Here is a 17,830-nt window from a genome sequence, read left to right as displayed (position 1 = left end):
GATTAAGCATTTTTCAATAATTTTATGAATTTTCCAATTTTTCAGATTTTCCAGGGATTCTGTTGTAACTTTATGACACCAGTTAAGTTCACTGATGAATATAATACTCCATTCTTGAGAACTTAAATTCTATGTTCCTTATAAGACGTAGTATCACTTTAATGTGTGAAAAACATTTTTCTAAGAGAATAAAAACTAACCTTTAGGCATAGAAAAATTAAAGTTACTTCATATATAGGTACAAATCAAATAATTTTTTAAAAAGATGTAATCCACAAATTTGTTCACACTTAATTTACAGTGATCATGAATCTGTGTACATTTTCTTTCCTTATTGCACAAAGTTTTAAAATCTCAACAAGTTGTTTGAAATAAATGAACACATGATGATCAACTTGGTTTGAACTACTAATATAACACACTGTAACTATTAATTTGATTCATATTCATGATTGATTAGTGAGCCTGCAGGCATTTTGTTGTCACTTCTACGTTAGGTAAATATCATTTAGCTGATTTAGAACATACCCTACTTATCATTATATCCAAATGACACTGTGAACTTGCTAATTAGATTTTAATGCCTTGCAATTAGGGTTGATATGAGATAATATGTGTAATGTAATTTTTATCAGGATAGGTTTACATATTACTACTGTATAGCATCCTCGGAAGCCGCTTGCACGCTAACCTAAAGGTCCAGGGTTTAATCCTGGCATAGGTTGAGATTATACCTTCAGATTTTTCAACCCAGTTTCCTCCCTGTCAGTGATGCAGGTAAGAGGGGCTGACATGGAAAAAGCATCTAGTCGTTCGGATGGGACAATAAACCGAGGCCCATTGTGCTACAGACTGAGCAGGCTAATGCTGCTGTCCTGGCATAATTTCCCTCATTGGACCCTGCACAGTCGTTGCCCGTCTTCATTAGCCCACATGGTGCAGAGAAGTAGGACATAAAACTCCATTCATTTTATTTGTATAGCATCCTCATTGGATGTATGTTTCTGCATAAGCATCTAAATAATAAAATGAAATTCCAGGATAGCAGTTTAAGCCTCCTGTTTTTCTATTTCCAACTGTAGCGTACAGGAGCCTCGTTTTATTGTTGTTTCCTACTCTATGACTACATTGAGCTCTGAATTGAATTTTTTCTCTCATTTCATAAATATTCAAAAATAAAAATTTCAATTGCATGCCATTTGTCTTTAAATGTCTTTGGGTCCATAAGGTTCAGTGATTTTACATTTTAAATAGATACACTTCCCTTCCTGAAATTGACTTGAAAATTACATACTTTTCTGACTGAAAATTCTTCTCTGTAAAATCATGTTCACAAATTATAACTTTTCCAGTGGTTAACATTTTCATCAACCCATAGACAATCTAAGATTCTCAGTAGTATTTTGTAGTTGATATTTCAAATCCTTCGAAAATGATTGGCAAAATTCAATTCAGAAATCAGTGTAGTCAGAGAGTAATAAATCGGTAGGCAAAAACCAACATCTGTTCAATGGCATACATAGCCAACCAAACACAGCAAGTTCTACACGAAATTGGTCATCTTCTGTCAATTCTTTGCAACAAGACGCAGAACTGAGATGCACTACAAAGCCACTGTACCGTGCTGGAACAAAAAGTTTGCCAGATTTTATGCCATAACAGATACAAATGGTCATTTGATATTTTAACTAAACGCTCTGCTTACCTGTATGTCAAGACTCATGTGTCAGTTGTTTGGCCTGGGAACTCAAATCTTGAACGAATAAAAAATACATTAACTATAGACAAATTAAATCTGGACAACAAATAAACGTAATATTTTCACCTTTCCAATGTTTGTACACACTGCCATAGACTTCCTGCTTACGCAACGCCACCTGTCAGACACAGATCGTCTGGACATAAGACTGTTCAGGATTGCTTTTAATGTTGCGGTAATAATTATCTCAATTATTACAACTGCTATATATTATTTGGATTGTTGACAAAAATGAAAACTCGGAAATGAGATATTTTTCAGCCCGACACATAGCTCATTTACACATGAAATGTCTTGAAGGGAAGCTCATTCTTTCGCGCGTTTGATATATACCTTTGCAGCTTTTAGAGGGCATTAGTCATGGTTGGAGATCGGCGGGCCTCAACTTCGAAAATATTCTAATGTGGGAAGCCAGAGAATACATCTAACTCGATTTTGGAAGTGATTTTTTATGGTCCGGTGAGGGGCCATTGCCCAAAAATTACTGACTAAATAGGCCTACGCCTACTTTTCTGCTACGCCATTGGAGTTCGTGTAATTCAATTCATGGCTTTCGTTTCAATAAGATTTATTTTGATTTTGGCGTTCATCTGTCGATTGTTAGAAAAATTGTTAAATTTCTGATTTATACACAATCATTCAGAAAGATTGGCATTGTCTTATGCAGAACGCAAAAAGTGTTAATGCTAGTTGCATTGTTGCGTATGGCATTTCATTGGATTTTGGTACTTTGCAGCATTGTAATATGCATTTTGTGATGACATTGGCATTTTAAGGCTTCAACACGCTGACTAATTTTGGCAACGTTATACCTCCACACAATAATCCATTATTGGCTGCATACTTTAACAAGTGTAAAATTACGAAAGAATCAATTTACATGGCTTCTGTGAAAGATTAAAAGTGTCCTGCTGTTGATAAAACATTTTAGTCTCAACTTAATTCAATTTGCACTCACAGCTATACAGTTCTTTGTGGATATGTAATATTAGGAGTGGGGCTCATCGATTACCTTCTACCAATAGATCTACATGGATTGAAACACAGTTTGAAGACCCAGATTTACTTTGTGTTCAAGCCCACTTAAAGCAAATAACCCGTCCCTCTCGATATTCGTGACGTGAAACAGGATATTTCAGGCCCCTTTGTTAGGGTGGGGTCCGTGGGGGCTGGGCCCCAGCAAGTCAGAATTAAGCCCTAGCAAAACCCTCTTCAGTTCAGAGATTTATTGCCAGAGCTGATCCCCCTAACAGTCCGAAAACTTGGCACCACAGCGCGAGCTTACTATAGTGCCCAGGGCCCGTATGCAACAAATGTATGAATCAATTGTTATAGGCTTAAAAAGACAGAAGAAATTCAAGAACTACTAGAAAATGTAATACCAATATGACAAATTGTAGTAGAAGCCTCAGTGTTGAAAGGTAAATGTTTTCACTGGAAAAATGCAAATGTTTAATGCTGGTAACTTGGGGTTCATCAGTCGATAGTTACTAGTCACCAAGGTCGTCGGTGGACTCGGCGATAACATCGAGTTAACTCGGCGATAATGAATCATGGAAATAAAATGATCTTAACACGTTGTTTTGCTTTACTTATTATAAAATAGTGTTGGGTTCATTAAATAACGATAAAAGTGCTCGGGATATTAGCAGACGCCATTGTTGACTTCGTATATGGATGCATATTCATTATTTACTTATTTGAAGATCGAAAACTAAACTACACCTACGAGTTGTTACCAAAATAACGAGAGGCTTATAAATATCAATTTCGGTAATGACCGTATTTTTAAATTTTTGTTGAAATAAAATCGTCACCAATAGAGTATTAAACTGTCTTCTTCAAAGTGAATTCTATTAAATAGCGACCTTTACTAGAATGTCGATTGCATTAATGTCCTAATCGTATTTTAATGACAAATCAAGGATCTTAGATTCTGTTGCCCGCTGAAACCTAGAGTAGAGCAATATGACAGCCATTTTGACTTCCTTATCCCACAATTCCTTTTTTTTTTTTTTTATCAAGAAACAGGTTTTAAATGACAGCTTTGATTGGTTTAAAATACTACCTTTGAGACAGGCCTTTGGTAGAAAACTTCTTTAGATTACAATGTAGACTAAAAATATCAACAACAACAAAACGGAAATTGTAATCTTTCTTTAATTTAATTGGGGAACATAATTCAGTCTGAATGAATTGAAAATGTTTTTTATTGAACTCATAATTCTATTTATTCATCAATATATTCAACGTAAAAAACTCATGATAAAATACACAGATGAAATTATGTCAGATCTCATCTTAAATTTGTTAGACAACATAAAAGATAGCCTGCCGGGCACAGATTTTTTGTCAGAATGCCAATCAGCACCAGTAAGAGTAGGCCTATATTCAACCTTTTGTTTTTTCAGAACATATAAGGTTTTTCCATGACATAACTCAAATATTTTTTGTTTGAATAACAGTCATCATGCTTGAGTGATAATAAACAAGTTCACAAAGTTTTGTCATAATCTGTCAATAATTGTGACCCCTAGAGTGTTAACAAGCTAAATAAAAAACAGAAACAGCAGTAAAAAACAGAATTCAAAAATTATATATCTATTGCTTGGACATGAATACAAAAGATGAATAATTTAAAACTGTTGCTGTAGAATACATGAATATAATATTCAATCATAGTTTTGTGTCTATCTATGAAAAGACAAGTAATGATATCCAATTGCCTTCACAATCAGTTAATAGTTTCCTCTGAACCCCCCACGTCCTCTAAAACCACCTCCTCTACCATGACCACCTCTGTAACCGCCTCCGCTACCATAACCACCTCTGTAACCGCCTCCACTACCATAACCGCCTCTGGTACCATAACCGCCTCCGCTACAATAACCACCTCTGAAACCCCCTCTACCAAAACCACCTCTGAAACCACCTCCGCTACCATAACCACCTCCTCCAAACCCCCTTCCTCTACCTCCTCTATCTGCATAACTCATTCTTGGTTCCTTGATTCCTCTGTAATTTGGGCTGAAACTAAAAAAATATGGCAAGAATTAAAGTAACAATAATACTTATTAAAACCCTGTAACGCCTGTCCTAGATTAACGATAACTTTCCAGGCAAGATGGTATACGCCCACAGCAGCACTTAAAAAATAATGTTTTTCAGAGTATAAGAAATTATTGCAATAACTCATAGACCATTCATTGAAATATTGGAAATTTTCAACTGCTGTGATCATATAAATCCACGGAAAGTGTGACGACAATTTCACTCTTTCACTAAAAAATTATCTAATCATCACAATTCAAAAGGCATGATCATTGTCTCACAATAAACTTAAAAACCAAAATTAAAAAAAAATCCATCCAAAAATTGTACAACGAAGAGTGAGCAAGTAAGATATTTTCCTACCATAGTTGGACTAATAGGATTGTAAAGAGGTTTTCTCAATTTTTTATTTGTATCACGGACACTGATAGCATCAATTTGCTGTAATTAGTGATGTCATCAATTACACATATATATATATATATAAAATTTAGAAAACCTCTTTACAATCCTTTTAAGTTTTTCCATGACATTTTGTATTTTTTGACTGTTTAACTATGTGTTGTGCTAAATGGTGTCCACATTATTTGGTCCTTGAACAACTAAATTTGCATCAGTAAAAGATTTCATGAAATGGTTTGTATGAGACTTATATTTTATCAAACTTGGGTGGGTTGGGCATACAAAAATTGTACAGTGAGCATGAAATGTTAACATACATTATTCTTGCATTGGAAAAAAAAAAATAAATAAAGATATCTTGCCAGACAAAGCAATATACGCCCACTGGCAGCTTTGATTTTAAATAAAAATATTTGGCAGAACAGTAACAATTAACGGTATGAAATATTCAACTTACAGTCATACACTTCTTCAATAATATTACCAAGTTTGTCGAAATCAAGCGAGAAATGTGTCTTATAGAATGTTTACATGCTAAAAATTGTTGTTTCAGGAACAAATTCATAATAAATATTTTTCTCCTTTTCTGATTTTCAATAGGGTTATTCCTTGGGTGATTGCAAATCATCATACCAAGTTTCGTCCAAATCGGTCAAGAATTATGGCTTCTAGAGGTTTTACGAGCAATTCTGGCCGGATGGACGGACCCTATTAGGGGCCTTGTAGGTATATTGTGGCCTGTAGAATGATATAAATTTGATGTAAAGAGATGGGTATAAAAATTTAATTTATAATGAGTACATTATGTTGCATGTTTCTTTCAACAATACAGCACCATTCTGAAAATCAGCAAAAAATCCTCTGGCTTCGTATTCATGAAATGACCATGGCACAAGGATATCCTAGAAACAGTGTTAGAAGTCAAGACCTTAGGACCCTAAGGACATCCTAGCGCTAATATCGTGTTGAGATTAGCAGCCTAGTCCTTTTACTCTTCCTTGTCTAACAATTAACACAATCAGTCCATAATATTGTAGTCTGAATAAAAGATGATACCAGTCCATTTTGCTGAAAATCTTTTTGATCTTGATAATGGTAATTATGAAAAATTTGGAGATGGCAAAGCAAAAAAGTTGACCTTCAAGAAATTCTTGGCTAGGATTGAAATAAGTTCACTTACTTATCTTGATCAAGACCAAACTTGCCAGCGTTAGGTCTCGACAAATCTCTGATGATTTTTAAAAGACTCTCTTCCTGTTCACCAGGTTCAGCTATTCCTTCAGGTTCCTTGGTTGCTCTCACTATTAAAGCTTCTAATGCTGGTCTTAAAGCCACAATTTTAGCAGCTACATTAAAATCCATCTTAAAATTTATCCTGAAAAATGTTTTAATCAGAGTTAAAAATTTTCTGTGTAAGAACATGGCCAAATAAAGCATGGGTTACGCTTCTCACATGGCAAATAACTCTAAATATAAATTTTTCTATTTACCAGGGATATTTTTTTGTTCCCCGGTGCCAAACTTTAACTAGTTTTGATGTTGGGCCTCATCAATTGTGTTTACACTAGGGTTTCTAAGAGGGTTGAATGCACTTTAAAAACTTAGAGTACATTAACGTGTCACACTGAAACCGCTTTGAACCGCTCTTACCAAAACCCTTTTTCAAACCTTTTTCAACCTGGTTTAATGGAAGCGGGTTATCCATCATGCTTTCCGACAGGGAGTGTGACTGCTGTAATCAAAAAAGACAATTAGGGCAGTAGCTATTTACACACTCGCTTCTGTTCCAGGGCATGTGGTTATAGCTCTCTCATTGTGATGCGTTTTGTACTGCATCGAATAGCTTCAGAATGTATAGTGTGACACTACCAGATTGAAGGTGCTATATAAAATTGGTTTGATATCGCTTTCAGTGTGAACAGATACAAGTTTTATTTGAAACCTTAATGGAGATATATTTCTCTATAATTTGGAATCTATTTTGCTTAAAACTAGTTTAAGCTGCTTACTTAAAAATAGGAACAGTCTGTTTTTCATGTAAATAGCATGTTTTATAAAAAAAGAAAATTTTCTAGGTATAACATAAGATATATCTTGATACTGCCCCTTTAATCAGATTGTCAAAAGTTAAAAGCTCACCATCCATCTAGTACAATTAGTTCTCCTTCTAAGTTCACATTTCTTCCTCCAAATAACAACAACTGTATAGTAGTTACCATTGTCATTTGTTTACAAGATACTGCACGTGTTCGAATCTGGAAGAAAAACAATTTTCAATAAAAAGACAGGTCAGGTGATATACACAGGTGTATGGTATGTTTTGAATCATGTAACAACACGTCTGGGTCATCTTGAAATGTATTGTGGCTGTTGAATGCATTAATTTTGATTCTTACAGACGATGGATCTAATGTCACATTTACAGGAGTTGAAGTTCAAATTTAAACGTCCTACTTTTCTGCTCTATATGGGCTAATAAAGACGGGCAACTTCAAGCAGGGTGCAATGAGAGAAATTTTGCCAGAACAGCGGCATTAGCCTGCTCTTTTTCAATTTCCAACTGTCAAGGGATCTTTAACATACACAGCCTGTAGCGCACGGGGACGCTTTTTCCATGTCAGCCCCTCTTACCTCCATCACTGACAGGGGGAAACCGGGTTAAAAAATCCTAAGGTATCATCTCAACCAATGGCGGAATTGAACCCTGCACCTTCAAGTTAGCGAGCAAACGTCTTACTCACTGAGCCACCGTGGCTCCCTAAAGGATTTTGAAACAAGAACAAATGTATAGAGGGCCTCCCCCAGAAATTTCTGAAAATCATATAGTTCAAAACGACCCTATTTACTGACATTTCGAGAGAGAGTTTGATAAATTATAGATATTATTAATTCCACTCTGTTGCTTGAGTCCTGTAACCGTTTTTGAGCACCGAGTTATACATTTTTATAATCATATAAATAAGCCACAAGAAGTTGTGCCGATCTGCACCCATGATAGTGTAACAATCACCAGTATGAAATATTCAACCTTCAGTCATACACTTATTTTGGACTTTTTGAGGTGATACTGAATAATATGTCAAAGTCCGGCAAGAATTGTTCCATGTTCATCTACAAATAAAGATGAAGGCATATTACACCATGTTCACTTACCTTTTCACCAAATATAAAGTAAGGAGATGGAAACTTGATTTCTTGATTACTACAGTTGACTGAAGATTTGTGAACCAGGGCAGCTTTAGATTCCTGTGTTAAAACCTTACGTTTCTCTTTATGATAACAGACATTAGGATATAAACCCATACATAATAACGTTATTACCTAAAATAAATAGAAATTGGAAAAGGTTGTTAGGTAAAGAGGTTTTCTAAATTTTTTATGTGTATCAGGTACACTGATAACATCAATTTGCACCATTTCAATTTTTAAACATCTGTGATTCCTGCAATTCCACTTAAACTAAATGTTTGATGAAGTCACTAATCGGGAGGGGCCGTATGTGATGAAGCATATTTTGTGATTAGTGACGTCATCAAAAACTTAGTTTCAGTGGAATTGCAGGAACCACAGACGTTCTTTTCTCCTACAGGTAATGAAGAAAATCATAGAAATCATATTTTCAGTACCAAATCAAACTGTTGGCGCCAGCCTCCCGACACTGAGAGTATAAATAAGGGACAGACTTACTTAATGGAGGGACATTTGTCAAGGGTGATTTCAAGATGAAGCAACTCTGTGGAGGTTCTTGCCACTCATGGAGTGTCTGGGAGGAAGAAAATCACCGGCCATTGATGTGACATACTGTAGTTAGTGTAGTGAACAGAAAAAAATTAAGTCTTACCACATCTAATCTATTATCAGGTCCAGTAAAACTAAATGTCTGTGGCATCAAACTTTCTTCTGGAAACCCAACATTCACTAAAATATCTCTCAATTGATTCTACAATGAAGATAATCATTATCTGATAATGTCATGCTAAAAAAATTTTATTAAATTTTTTAAATGCGAGGCAAACCTGTTGAAGAGTAATAAAATATAATGTAACATAGCATGCCAAGCAAGATAACGATACGTCCACATAGTAGCTATGTTAAATTTTTGGAAAATGAAAATTTTGTAAATTGTAGAACCTAATACTTTATTTTTAAAGTTAAAAGCAGAAAAAAAGTACTTTTGTTACAAATTGGACGAAGTATTGACCTATTTTCATGTAAATCCTTATGAGTGACGAATGCATACTTTGTGAGTTATAACAAATTTCAAATATAGAAGGTAAATGCGAATCTACTTCATTAATTGTGTTGTCTGTTATCATGTGTAAAATGTAAAACACATAACAAGGAAATAAGAGAAATTTTGGCTCATGCTTATTAATTTTTATCTTTGATATTATTTATTAACAATTAATCCTCTTCCTGAACAAACAATAACACTTACCTTAGCTTCACATGTCATACGTAATGTAGTCATTGACAAAGATTTCTGATCACAAAAATACATTTCATTATCTTCACCTCCACATCTATAAATATACAAATCATCATTATTATAGTAACATTTCATTATCTTCACCTCCACATCTATAAATATACAAATTATCATTATTATAGTAACATTTCATTATCTTCACCTCCACATCTATAAATATACAAATTATTATTATTATTATAGTAACATTTCATCATCTTCACCTCCACATCTATAAATATACAAATTATTATTATTATAGTAACATTTCATTATCTTCACCTCCACATCTATAAATATACAAATTATCATTATTATAGTAACATTTCATCATCTTCACCTCCACATCTATAAATATACAAATTATTATTATTATAGTAACATTTCATTATCTTCACCTCCACATCTATAAATATACAAATTATCATTATTATAGTAACATTTCATCATCTTCACCTCCACATCTATAAATATACAAATTATCATTATTATAGTAACATTTCATTATCTTCACCTCTACATCTATAAATATACATATTATTATCATTATTATAGTGACATTTCATTATCTTCAACTCCACATCTATAAATATACAAATCATCATTATTATAGTGACATTTCATTATCTTCACCTCCACATCTATAAATATACAAATTATTATCATTATTATAGTGACATTTCATTATCTTCACCTCCACATCTATAAATATACAAATTATCATTATTATAGTAACATTTCATCATCTTCACCTCCACATCTATAAATATACAAATTATCATTATTATAGTAACATTTCATTATCTTCACCTCCACATCTATAAATATACAAATTATCATTATTATAGTAACATTTCATTATCTTCACCTCCACATCTATAAATATACAAATTATCATTATTATAGTAACATTTCATTATCTTCACCTCCACATCTATAAATATACAAATTATCATTATTATAGTAACATTTCATTATCTTCACCTCCACATCTATAAATATACAAATCATCATTATTATATTCAAATTTTATCTTTAACTTTCATGAATGCACAGGCCGAGAGTAGAAAAAATATTATATTTAGGAACTGAAAAAGAAGCTATCAGATGGCTTCAAATATCTGAACTGATGTTTTCTGGTGTTAGAAAGAATACTTGAAAAGTTACACGATTTCATTTAGAAACATTAAAACAAAACCAAAAAAAGAGTCTCACGCTATGTGATCTTCAAATGACTTATCTATTTCAGCCTGCCTTCTACTCAAGTAGGATTTATTCTTGTGTCTACATTTCGAGACAAGTTCGGAAAGATTTCATTGAGATATTTTTACATACCTAGCTTCTTCCCACATTCCAAAAGCATTTAACAAAGCCACATGATCACTGCAACGATTTCCAGCTAAACTTTTGTGCACCCAACCTAATCTTCTTCTGTCAACCTGTGTTACAAAAGGTTCTGGAAACGTTGTACTTGCAGCAATAGTACACATAGCATCTCCTACACTGAAATTCAAATAACATTCCTCTAATATTTTCCTCTAACTAACCCGAGATGCATCAAGTTGAAAAATCTTTATCAATTAATCTCATTAATGGTTAAATCAAACTTATTTGACTTAGCAAGCAGTTAGACATCTTTCATTAACTATGCCTCATATCCAGAAAAAGATGGGAAGTATGCTTCACTTTATCCAAATAACTTTGTATGAAGCAGTGAATTTTAACTTATCAAAATAAAATGTTTCATACAAGAGGAATTGCCCTTACTCATAAATCATTCAAGTATTTCATCTGTGTTTTCATATTTTAAAAAAAAATGCAGCCCCTTCTGTGGTTCCTGCAATTCCACTAAAACTAAGCATTTTATGACCTCAATAATCGCAAAGCACTTATATGATAAAGCACATTTTGCAATTAGTGTCTGGTTGAAAATTTGATTTGGGCAAATTGATGCTATCAGTGTCGGTGAAATGCATAAAAATTCAGAAAAACTCTTTATAATCCTAATTTTATTAATAAGAAGAAAATTCACAATATGAACTTCATGTAAAGGATATACTCACTAGAAAATACATCCATAAATAATCATTTTTCCAAGTCGTGGTTCAATTGGCATTCTAGCTAAAATTCTACCCAATGGTGTTAATTCATCATTACTGTCTAATGCTCTCATTTCTATAAAAAAAAAAACACAAAATTTTAATTTTCATTTGAAAGACAATGAGCATATCAACCTTTGGTCTATGGTTGTGTCAAATCCCTAATAATGGTATAAAAGTTGGGCAAGATAAATAATAATTGATCTAACTTAAAGGGATTGTAAAGAGGTTTTCTAAATTTTGTATGTGTATTAGGGACACTGATAGCATCAATTTGTATCATTCCAATTTTCAATCAGACGTCTGTGGTTCTTGCAATTCCACTAAAACTAAGTGTTTAATGACGTCACTAATCTCAAAATAATCTTTATCACATTAGGGCTTTCAGGATAGTGACGTCATCAAACACTTAGTTTATAGAAGAATTGCAGGAACCACAAAAGATTGATTAAAAAGGAATGGTGCAAATTGAAGCCATCACTGTCCCTGATCCACATTTAAGTTAGATCAACTATTAATTATCTTAAATATTAATTACTTTTGTATGTTATTACATAACATTTCCAAATCAAATCCATGAATTGCTAAGCATTGAATAAAATTAAAATATGCCAAATAATTTGAATTTTATTTTACTTCCAATTTTTACTACAAGAAGTGAACTTACGTCTTAGGGTAGCCTGGGCCTCAATAACAGCATCTAATGGTGGAGGTTCTACTGCTTTTGCTAAGAAAGTACCAATTTCTCCTAATCTCAATAACTTAATAGACAGTGCACATTCATGTAGAGGAGTTCGGAATATCTCTGGTGTGGTATGTTGATCCAACCTGAAAGAAAAATAAGAAATATTAATTTTTACTTCTTACTGCTTCATATATTAGACGAATGTAATATGCAATAATGAAATACAACAATGTCCATTTGTCTAAGAAAATTACTAAATTAAAGGTAGGTCTATACTTCCTCTTAGGATGACCAAAAAATAAATTTTCAAACTTGGCCAAAATAAGTCTTTGTTGTGGTGTCAAAACTATATGACACAATCCCTCCATAATCTAATAAACCCATAAAACTATTGCATTAAACTAATGGTGCGGGCACACAAGTGGTCTTGTCAGAGACAATTATCAAACTTGTTTTATATTATAAAATCTGTCGGCGACATGATAATCTTGTTGTGGAAGCATGGGCACACGCAAGATTTTACTCTAGATATGAGTCGGAGACAAAAATCTCCGACCAAGACAGCTCCTGTGTCCGCACCTTTAGTCATTTTAAAACATGGTTAGAATGTTGTTAGGTGCTAATTTGTGCCTCAGAGATGACTGGCTTTACAACAGTGATAAATATCATTTATAATACATTTAAACTTACTTGTCATATCTGTTTCTACTACACAAGTGAAAACAGAAGCCTGGTCTAACACGTCCTGCACGACCTCGTCTTTGTTCTAAATTAGTCTTGGATGCCCAGACAGTGGCATAATTAGTCATATTATTATGAGAGGTAAACAACTTCATTTTGGCTCTGAAAGTACAAATCAAATAAATGAATTGTATAAGAAACTGTAAGATATCTGTCAATTTATTTTAAAAAAAACTAGAAAGAAAAAATAAAGAGGCATTCCGGTTTTTTTTTGTAGGTCGAAAAAAAATTTGTCCTCAAATTTGTTAAAACCATATACCAAAATCTATAAAAATGTGTCCCTCAACATATCTGGAAGTTTGAACTAAAAATATCCAGCCATTCATTTTTCACCGCCAAAATTACTGTAAAAATTTCTTAATGTTTGTTATGCTTTTTAGAAGCTGTTAGAAAACAACGGCAAACTTGTAGAGAAATATGTCTCCTACATATTGTAAAGATTTCAAGTAATAATTATGAAGCCAAACCCTTTTAAAACAAATTCAGTTTGATCAAGAAGATAGCATACTTTAGAAGTATATTCAGGTATAATTTTCAATGTTTTTGATAATGAAAATTATTTACAAAAAAAAGTGTAATGCCCTTTAGTTTCCCTTTTTAGCTTACATAATCAGTAATAGTGTTCACAGCTCATTGTCAAAATCTGAGCCTTCAAATCCATGTGTATCCACAATTATTCACGTTGGAAAGTTAAAAATTCAACTCAAATTTTAGTGAGACTATGCCAGATATAGAGAACACATATTTAGGAATAGACAGTGAAATTTCTAGTTTGAGGTATATTTGAAGGGATTATGCGATTTCAGTGCGTTTTAGTACTTTTAAGACTATTAAAGCACAATAAAGACCCAAATCAATCCCTAAAAATGCTGACTGTATTCCTTTAATGCATTTGATTGAAAGACATTGCAATACACAATCTAAGGAAACAAGCTACAAATTTTGTGACAATGACCTGAATTTTGTCTTGTGTCAAACAGTATAGATGCAAACCATAACACATTAAAGTACTCACTTGCAGGAATCTATGACATAAACAACATCATTTATAGTCACACTAGTTTCAGCAATATTGGTAGAAAGAATAATCTAAAAATGTAACATCTTTAATTTTAAAAATTCAATCTAATTAACAATTAAATTACAGTTTCATATATTTTTTCTGATATTTTCAGTCTACATTGCAATCTGAAGTGTTTTCTACCTAAAACCTGTCCCAATGGTAGTATTTATCCAATCAAAGGGAAAAAAATAAGGGAATTGTGGGAAAGAGAAACCCAAAGAACAAGCTGTATACAACTTTTGTAATATACTTCTTGATGGTCTACACAGTTTATCAATTGAAACATTCAATTTTTTCCTCTTGATTTATTTACATAAATTCCCACAAAAATCGAGAATCCTAGATTCGGGAGTAGAGCAAAAAGAGTTCTATGACGCACAGGGGACTGCTCAACATATAAATATAATACGTAAACAATATGAATAGAAATGTACCTTAGTCACATCTGGTGGGACCGGGTCAAACACACGTCTTTGATCTTCTCTTGGAATCTGAGAATGTAAGGGTAATACACGATATTTGTTGGTTCCTGCAATCATTAAATACATCATTATTAGATTTTACAGGTGGAAATAGTGAAACATCTGTCTATTTTTGACCGTGTCAATTTGGATTTTGTCATCAAACAGGCTGTAAGTATAAATAATAATAAAAATATTGAATATAATTAAAACTTTTTTTTTCACATAACTTACCAAATTCTTGACTTTGTTCAAGATATTTTTGTAGTGCCATGATGAGATTCCATCCTGGTAAAAATATTAATACTGCACCAGGTATATTCAATCCTTTAATATATCGTAATAATGCCTGAAAGTTAATTTCATAGTCTGTTATACTATAAGATACCCAATATTTACTTACTTACCTTTTCATTCTCATCTCTTCAGAGATCATTAACGTTCAAACATACAGATTGTTTTTTTTTTAACCCTCAACACTATCTTGGTGATGGCCGCTCTAATCACTACTGACAAATAGAAGCTAGATGGAGCCCAAACCCTTCATAAGTAAGCCAATTCCTAAAAAAAAATAACTTGAGGCAGATGACCACTCAAGGAATGTTATAACACTGACGACATTGTCGATCCCATGACATTCTCAACACATTCCAGAACAGATCGCAGACCTTGGCGCTTATTTTGAATACAAAAAACGCGGTGACTCAGCGAATATGGTCGACAACTGCATGATGTCCTACACAATCATACCATGCTTATGGCAACATTAAGCTAATGTTCTGTCGCAGTAGCAGCGCAGTATGAACGCCTTTCCAATGTGACGGGGCATAACAGATTATGTATGAACTTACAACCACACATAATTTATGAAGGCTTTGTGAAAGGATAACCAGGGCAATAACTAATAAAACCCTTCATTGACAACTACAATACATATATTTGTCAACTAAGAGGCTGAATACCATAGTTACCTCAATCAATTCAAAAGACATTTCTTTTTCATTCAACATTTCCATAGCAGCTCTTGTTGATGGTGAATATTCATTACTGATATTAACATTACAATTTTCCTGAAATATAATTTACACTTTTCTTACAAAGAAATCACTTTCAACATGAAAATATTTGTGTTTCTTTCGAATTAAAAAGTAAAGTAAGTATGTGAACATCTATTACATTACTTGTAAACATTGTGTAGATAATCTTATCTGGATATTATTACCAATATAAATTCTAGTATTTATCATGATACCTGTATATCACCCAGGACTACACTGTTTGAAATGTTATTTAAAGGGACAGATGTACCATTTTGGGGGGTTGATTTAAGTCCAGAAATGTATGAAAATCGCATAATTCTGTGAGCTGAATTCATAAGCTCTGAAAACTGTTACTGATCTAAGATACGATTGGTAATGTTAATGACCCTCACAGTACATGTAAGAAACCTGTCCACTAGATTTGTAAGAAATTTTTTTTTTTTTTTTACCTCTTTTTCATCATCAGCAGGTCCATCTGCACTCTCTCCACCCCTTTTTCTTTTCCTGTCAGGGGGAGGTGGAACAAAATTTAACATCTGTACACAATCTTCTAAGAAATAGTCTGAAATAGCAAGAGAAGATATCTCTTCATAGTTATCTTTTACTTCCAATCCACAGAAGACGGTTCTAAAAACAAAAGGAAAAGAATGAATGTTAATATGTTGATACAGTATGATAGAGTTCATCATTAAATGACAACAAACATTCATAATGCATTATTTGTCAGTTATTTAAGATTTCCAGAAATTATTTTTTAAGCAATAGCAATAATCCAAAATATATCAAATCAGTGTTCTCATGATAAAATATTAAAGGTATTTTAGAAGTTAAGGGCAATAACTAAAAAATAAATCAAGAAATAGTCAAAATTCAAAGTTGATCAAGATCTCATTAATATAAATGATCACACCAAATTTCATTAAAATCGGATGAAAACTGTAGTCTCTATTGAGTTCACAAACAAATTTTAACTCGTTTTTCCTAAGTCAAGGGCACTAACTTAAAAACTGGCAATTTCGCACTTGTCCAAGATCTCATCAATATTATATGATCACACTAAATTTCTAAAGGAAGTCTATATCATTCACAAGCCAGTTTTTACATGTTTTCCACCAGTTAAGGGCTTCACTCTTGAGATCTAATTAATATGCATCTGATATGCATTGTCCAGTGCAAAATAAATCCATAAAACATGGTGTTAAAACAGGCCTCCTCTAATAGAAAACTAATGAAAAGACATAAAAGAGGCTTACCTTGAACAGGGTGAGCTCTTCCATAAACCTCTACTACCTGACAGTTATCAAAATAATCACAAAACAATGAAGTATCCACTGTGGCTGACATCAAAACAACACGTAACTGAGGGAAAGCATGAATCATATCCCTTAACATAACCAGTAGAAAATCAGTCTAAAATAAACATTCAAATTATCAACTATAATCAAATATAACAGAAAACACAAGGGAATATATTATTGTATAATACACTTCTTATATAACAAAGTACAAAACATTGCAACACTTCAAAAGAATACCATAATAAATTCTCTTCAGTTCACTTAATGTGTTCTCAGCTTCACCAACATTGTCCCAAAATCATCAATTGGGATAAAAACTCTAAAGATTTTTCTCATATAGATAGCCACACAAACCATAATTTACTCAAATTAACAAACAGGATGATACAGATCAATTTTCAAGAGTCAAATGTATATCATCCCATCCCAATTTTTGCGTAGTGGTTTAATAATATGATAAAGATGCTGTGAAGATTCTTACACTCTGTTTTTTTATTTTTTCTTTGATGCAGGTAAGAGGGATTGACATGGAAAAAGCATCATTTCGTTTAGATGGTACAATAAACTGAGGCCCTGTGTGCTACAGGCTGTTCATATTAAAGATCTCTGAACAGTTGGAAATCAAAAAGGGCAGTTGTTTCCTCATTGCACCCTGTATGGCGTTGCATGCCTTCATTAGCCAACAAATCAAAAAGTTTTTTGAATTTTTTCGATATTTTTAAGAAAATTGGTATATCAATCTCAAAATAGTACTGCTAGTCTT

General features: G+C 32.9%; 1 protein-coding gene across 1 annotated transcript in view; it reads right to left on the bottom strand.

Moving 5' to 3' along the window:
- Nucleotides 1–4,497: 4,497 nt before the first annotated feature.
- Nucleotides 4,498–17,830, bottom strand: part of LOTGIDRAFT_116243 (hypothetical protein) — a gene marked incomplete at both ends in the record, with an annotated part of 24,674 nt that continues 11,341 nt past the window's right edge. Inside the window, 17 exons of the mRNA XM_009054883.1 lie at nt 4,498–4,786; nt 6,393–6,587; nt 7,352–7,467; nt 8,366–8,533; nt 9,054–9,152; nt 9,651–9,735; nt 11,016–11,183; nt 11,744–11,855; nt 12,447–12,607; nt 13,155–13,307; nt 14,221–14,294; nt 14,703–14,797; nt 14,964–15,078; nt 15,701–15,799; nt 16,219–16,331; nt 17,023–17,179; nt 17,282–17,327. Of these exons, the coding sequence (XP_009053131.1) occupies nt 4,498–4,786; nt 6,393–6,587; nt 7,352–7,467; nt 8,366–8,533; nt 9,054–9,152; nt 9,651–9,735; nt 11,016–11,183; nt 11,744–11,855; nt 12,447–12,607; nt 13,155–13,307; nt 14,221–14,294; nt 14,703–14,797; nt 14,964–15,078; nt 15,701–15,799; nt 16,219–16,331; nt 17,023–17,179; nt 17,282–17,327 (2,245 nt within the window). The remainder of the gene's footprint in view (nt 4,787–6,392; nt 6,588–7,351; nt 7,468–8,365; nt 8,534–9,053; nt 9,153–9,650; nt 9,736–11,015; nt 11,184–11,743; nt 11,856–12,446; nt 12,608–13,154; nt 13,308–14,220; nt 14,295–14,702; nt 14,798–14,963; nt 15,079–15,700; nt 15,800–16,218; nt 16,332–17,022; nt 17,180–17,281; nt 17,328–17,830) is intronic.

This window comes from Lottia gigantea, assembly GCF_000327385.1.
Source record: "Lottia gigantea unplaced genomic scaffold LOTGIsca_23, whole genome shotgun sequence".
In the NCBI taxonomy this organism is placed as follows: Eukaryota; Metazoa; Mollusca; class Gastropoda; family Lottiidae; genus Lottia; species Lottia gigantea.
The sequence above is the reverse complement of the archived record's forward strand: the minus strand, read 5'-3'. Positions and strand labels throughout refer to the sequence as shown.